Raw genomic sequence first — 6,000 nt, 5'->3', positions numbered from 1 at the left:
GGGCAGTGCCACTCCCTGGTGTAACTCTTCCTTGCTCTCCCGAGGATAGTACTCCTATGGGGGATGGAAGCAGCCCTCAAGAAAAGGTGCCAACCAGCCACTGCCACCTGTCTGTCCCCAGGACTAAATATGAGCCATAAGGCCTATTTCCCTGCACACAATTTTGCATTTGCCTGATTACCAGTCATTGCTCTGTCTTTCAGAGATATAATGTTTCCAAGGCTATTGGCCGCATCTTCTCATACCAGAATGTGTGTGTGTGTGTGTGTGTTTTTAAACTCCTTTTTTGATTCTCTGCTTTCAAATTCCCTAGCGTCCTCTTTTCCCAAAATCCATTTGCTTCTTTTCCTAATCTAGTCAGATCATAGATGTGGCACAAAACATATAAAAATTTATTAAAATGTGGAAACTCTTTGACTCTTAAGCCACCTCAAACAGAATTTGTCTGGTGTTGAACCTTAATATCCTTTTTGAGGTTTTTTGTTTGTTTGTTTGTTTGTTTTTTGTAAAACTGTCATTGCTGACTTTTGATATCTAAAGCATATTCTATCTGCACATTTAAGTATTCCACTGGGACATTTATGTCACTGACTTCAATTGCAAAGCACACATCCTTTTTGGAATCTCCCTCATGTATATGACCCATCACTGGGGTTTACACTACAAAAGACTCAATTTCTCTGTGAAATTCCTTCTAAACAAATCTAGCATCCTTGTTAACTCCAAAATGACTATTGGTCTGGAAATCACTCCTCCCAGATCCAATCCCAGAGAACAGTCTGGATTTTTCCGTTATGCTGTAATGAAATTAGACTGAGGGAAATATAGCTTAATATATGCATTCCGGGCCATGTGGAGCTGTTACTCATATTGTTGGCACCATATGCATGAAGCACAGAATGTGATAATGTATGGAGGGTGCTCTGAAAATTGTAAGGAGCAACAGAAATGTAAGGTTGACATTTCCCCCCAAAATGCCAAGAAGTGTTTCCTTACTTAGGCCAAGCTTTGCTGAATACCAGGCACACAGCGATTAAAGATGAGGCACATGACAATGATTCCTGGACTCTCCCGTCTCCCTTTTTCCCCTGACAAGGCCAGAAGAGCTGTGAGACACCTGGCCCTTTGCTGGAACCAAGCTGTTAGGACACACATCCCCTCTTTGAGCCTCAAGGAGAGGACACTGCATGGTTGTGACAAAGGTTAGAAGACATAGTAAATGCTCAGCAAATGGGAGCATAATAAGTAGATGCTCAGCAAAATGGGAATTATTGATTTTGTCATCCTTCTCATCCCCGTTTCACAATGACAGGGGGGAAAGGGCACCCTTCATTCCCAGCTTCTGCCAAGGACCTCCAAGAGCCCTCAAAGAGGCGGGAAAACAGTATGTCAGGCTGAGGGAGGAGACGGGTCCTCACGTAGAGGGAATCCTTGAAGGGCAAGGCCGATGGGCTCGGGCCCCCCCCCCCCCCCCCCTCGGTCAACTGCTCTAAGAACATTTGGAGGCGGGCAGCGGCTTCCTGGCCTTGGCCTCCCGGAGCTGCGGAGGTGCTGGAAGACCCTTCAGGCGGGGGCGGGGTCCCGGTCATGCAAATACGATATGAATATGCTAATTCACGGCTCCCAGCGAATGGGAGGGCGCCTTCCCGGACTGGCAGAGCTTGGGGGGTGGGACCGAGAGGACACGAAGAGGACGCGGAGGTGCCTCTGGTCTGTTGAACAGGAACCAACCCCACACAGACAGACTCCCACCGCTGGGGTGGCAGCCAGAAGCAGCAGCAGGCAAGGACAAATGACCATAGGCTGGTCTGGAATGTGTTGCTATGTAGGTGAGGAAGAGTTTCAGCCTCCCTGAGAACCAGCTCAGAGGAAATGAAAGGGGAACAGAAGGATGGTTAGATTTAAGGCAGCACTTTCTCCCAAGGATGACAGTGGGGCCCTTTGTTTAGTGACAAGGAAGGCAGGCTGTGGATTCAGCCCCTCTCTCCCACGTGGGAGGCCCTTGGGAACCCGGCTCCCTCTAGTCCCATAGGGCCCAGCGTGGAGGACAGGAATGAATGATTGACTTTGAAAAGTCCCCACCATTCAGGTAGGAGATCCTTTCCCCCCATGGGCCTCCTGGGCTCTTCGTGGAGGATGAGGACAGCAGACAGGCTGGCTCTGGGGCCGGGAGGGGAGAGCAGCAGTCATGGCATCTCTTGCAACACGCTCACCGCCAAATTGATTCAAATTGGCTTGGATATGAACATATGATTAAAGGAGTGGCGCGATTCATTTATCAGGAGAGATTAAAGAGCGGCATCTGCGCAGCCTAGCTGGGGGACAATTAAGGAGCAAATCGCTAAGTGTCTGTGCCACCATGCATGGGGGCGGGGTAAGGGGGGGACAACTAGGATAATCTGCCAAGGGGACACAGGACAAAAGGAGGTAGTTCAGGAGTCACTGTGGGCTGCTATCATTTCTGGGCATTGACCGGGTACCACGGGGAGCCTCGCTGGGCTTTGGTCCTCACCTCTCATCCAGGAGTCAGAGCAGTCCTGAGGGTCTGAAAATTGGAGAGGAGAAAATGTCGAGGCACCTTTGAGCCTGGTACGGGCATAGATCTGCTGCCTGTTTTGAGAGAATCCTTTATATCTTAGGGACCAGAGTTGGCATAGTGTACAGGGGAGGGTGGGAGCTTATAGAGCTCTGAAGGCACACCCAAAAGGAAGTTGGGCTTTGATGGTCCCCTGCTCCTGGACTTCTCTGGGGAGTTGGTGCTGAGGGCATGGCCTTGGTCCCAGCCTGGAGCCTAGCACCCCGGGACAAGGGGCTTTGCTGCAACTTGAAGTGTTGGTCATGAGAGGCTGTGTCTGGCTTCCTTAGGCAACCTGTGGAGATCCCTACGACCACCCATCTTTCTCTGCCTCAGGGCCTTTGCTTAAGCTCTTCTTTTTTTCCAGTACACCTATGGAAGTACAAGCCTGTCTTTAAGCCCCAGCTCAAAATACCAGCTTTTAGAAGCTTTCCCATCCTCCTCCACCTGAAACTCCTCTCCCAGGCTCCCCCCATAATATGTGCAAAGCAACTTCTTTCTCCTTCTGTTAGGTCTCATGTAATTATTTCCATGTGGGTCTGCCCCAATCCATGAGCCCCTAGTCGACAAACACTATGATTTACATCTTTCTATTCATGCAAAACTTGCACATACATATTAGTAGGTACCTATTTTGTATGTCTATCTTCTCCACTAGAAAATCTACTTTACGAAGGAAGGAAACTCATCGGTCCTCAGTACTTAGAATAGGGCCTAGGTCACAGCAGGCAGTTATGAAATATCTGTTGAGTGAATGAATCAGTGAATAATATAAGCTTTCAGATTTGAGCAAAGCCCGCTGCCCCAGACTACTGTTGGCATCAGTATATACTGATGATGGTCTTTCTGGTTAACCAAAGGCCTGAGACAGTGTGGATCAACAGAGTTGGAATCTTGTCTGCAGATGGGAGGGATGGGGTCACAGTAGCTCCTGGGAGAAACAGAAAATGCACCCACCTATTTGAAAGCATGAGTAAAAGATGAACATGAGGAGACAACAATTAAAAAAAAAAAAAAGGAACTTTACTTTTACTACCTTCTCTACTCAACCGGGGGAGGGGAAGCAGTGGAGAGAGGAAGACTCTTTCATTCAAGATGGACCCATTTTATACTCCTCTCCCAGTCACTCTGGGGGACTTTCCTCCCTCCTTCTCTTTCTTGACCCTTTCTGGGTGGCTGACATCACCAGAGCTTTGGTGTTAGGGCTGTCTCATACCCTTTTCTGTCTTCCTGTACAAACCAGGGGAGCCTGATTGACCAGTTATAAAAGAAACTTTATGTGTGCAGGGATTATAACTGGTCACATTACAGAAGGTAGAGGAGTAGGAGGAGTCATTTGTTTTTTGCCCTTTTGCAAGAGCTCTTAGCTGTCAGTGAGCAGACCAAGCGTAAAGGGAGGCATGAAGGCAGAGACTGAACAGGGCAGAGAAGCCAGAACTCCCAGCCTACTCAAGTTGCCCTGTGCCCAATGGGGCTGGGGGCCAGAGGGAGTTCTGCCATGTTTGGTCAGAAAGTCTTATTTGGAATGACTAAAATTAAACCTAAAACTTTTTTCTAGTAAGAAGGACTTGCATCCCTCAAACAAACAAAAAGTCTTCTGTAATTGGTGAGATTTAATAACCAGAGAGACCTCAACATTTCTGAGTGGAGACTAGGAGAGGATGCGGCAAGGATGGCTCACCTGATTACAGTTTGCAGGCTCTTAAAAGGCGGTGTTTGTCTTTCTGGACCAACCTTCTCATCCTACTAGCTTTGCCTGCCCCAAATGACCTTCCAAAAAGCTCTGAGTGGTACTGGTCTGGTGTGGGCATAGACCAGCAACCCGGGCGCTTCCCCCAGTCCCCACCAGAATCCTGACTCTGTTCCCCAGGGACCACCCAGGACTTTACCTGAGCCTGAAGGAACAGGCAGGAAAATTGGCAGAGCCAGGAGGAAAAGGACATTTATTTCCATACATCAGGTAAACAGGGAAGAGAGAGCACAGCCCAATGAGTACAAACCAATTGCAGGAGAGGGGGTGTGGGGGACAGCGGATGGGAGCGACACCAGGCACTGCCCTCGGGCCCCCAAGTCTGGTGGCATTGGTGGGATGACCTTTAGGGTGGGGGATGGGGCTGTCGGGCCACATGTGGTCATGTCTAGGGTAAGTGTGTGGGGACAAGACAACTGGAAGAAGAAAAATGACTCCGGCTTAGGACACGGGTGGAGGCTTGTGTCTAATACACATCACTACTGACCCAAACCCCCATCTTCAGTTTTTCTGATCACGAGCCCTCTACCCGCGGCCTTCCCTCTCTAGCTGGGCCTATGGTCCAGGGAACTATGACAGAGCGGCAGGGAAGCAACGCTTGGATAGGCCCCGACCTGGTGTGGGTGGAATGGGTTTAGTCTTAAATAGGTCATTGCACTTAACACACTGATGAGACAGAGGGGGTGGGGCCTGAAAGTGCCGGATGGTACCGAGGCACCCGTCTGTGCAGGCTGGCTCAACCCATACCCAGAAGCACCTGAGAGCCCCTCCCCAGGCTGACAGAAGAATCCGGCTCCTGCTCCGTTCACCGGTCTCTCCAGCTGCACAGAGAAAGGACCGCTCTCGGAGAAGCGAAGATGGAGATGAGATTCCCCTAGTCATTCCCGAAAACTCCAGCTGCCATCATGGCCCCCTCCCACTCTCAGGGATGCAGCTGTGATGGAGAGGTTGGGTATTTAAATTAAAAGTAAAAAGACAGCAGGCACTGAGAAGAGAAAGCCCTCACCCCAAGCTGGGGGCTGTGGGGAGGGGGGGCAGTAGGGAGGAATGGCTGTTCCTGCCCCCGACTCCTCCCTGTGGATCCAGCAACCTAGAGTGTCCCAGCAGGCAATGTGTCCATCGTCCCTGAGCAGGGGGCGGAGATGGAGGTCAGCTTGCTGGCTCCATGCAGTGCCAAAGCCACCTGCCACTGCCCACAGAGTGTGGCATTTTGGAGGCAGAAGGAGCAAAAAGTTCTGTTTTCAGGAACTCCTCTCTGCCCTGCCCACCCCCCCACCTCTTCCATGTGGAGATGTCAGACACCCGCAGCGTGGAAAGCCCCCCAGACCTGGGGGGGGCGGGTGTTTCCCATGCGGATCAGCAGTCTGGTGGGGGAGACCTGTGCCCTGCCACTTCCTGGGAAAGGCGCCGTGGCAGCAGAGGCCCGGGGGGTGCGAGAGGTACAGACCACTCCCCTGGGCTATGCGTTGGTCTCTGTCGGTCTGGCCTCTGTGTCGCTGTCACTCAGATAGTTATGGGAGTATCGTGGCCTGGAGGTGCTGTCCAAAGGGTCGTGCTCATCATCTGACCGGTCAGGGGCAAGGGACTTCCAGTAGCTGGTAGGGCTGCGGGGAGAGAGGAGCAAGGTCATGGTGGAACGATGCCCTTAAACCTTCAGCACCAAAGCCTCTGGGTC

General features: G+C 51.0%; 1 protein-coding gene across 7 annotated transcripts in view; it reads right to left on the bottom strand.

Moving 5' to 3' along the window:
* Positions 1 to 5,427: 5,427 nt before the first annotated feature.
* The window catches only part of LOC111151512 (myosin XVIIIA), an 82,079-nt gene continuing 81,506 nt past the window's right edge, over positions 5,428 to 6,000 (bottom strand). For all 7 annotated transcript variants that reach the window (XM_022509545.1, XM_022509547.1, XM_022509543.1 and 4 more), the window contains one exon: positions 5,428 to 5,929. In XM_022509545.1, the coding sequence (XP_022365253.1) occupies positions 5,785 to 5,929 (145 nt within the window). In that variant the 3' untranslated portion in view covers positions 5,428 to 5,784. The remainder of the gene's footprint in view (positions 5,930 to 6,000) is intronic.

This window comes from Enhydra lutris, unplaced genomic scaffold, assembly GCF_002288905.1.
Source record: "Enhydra lutris kenyoni isolate GAN:26980312 unplaced genomic scaffold, ASM228890v2 scaffoldscaffold26, whole genome shotgun sequence".
Taxonomy (NCBI): domain Eukaryota; kingdom Metazoa; phylum Chordata; class Mammalia; order Carnivora; family Mustelidae; genus Enhydra; species Enhydra lutris.
Note: the sequence above shows the minus strand (reverse complement) of the source record. Positions and strands in the feature narration are given on the sequence as shown.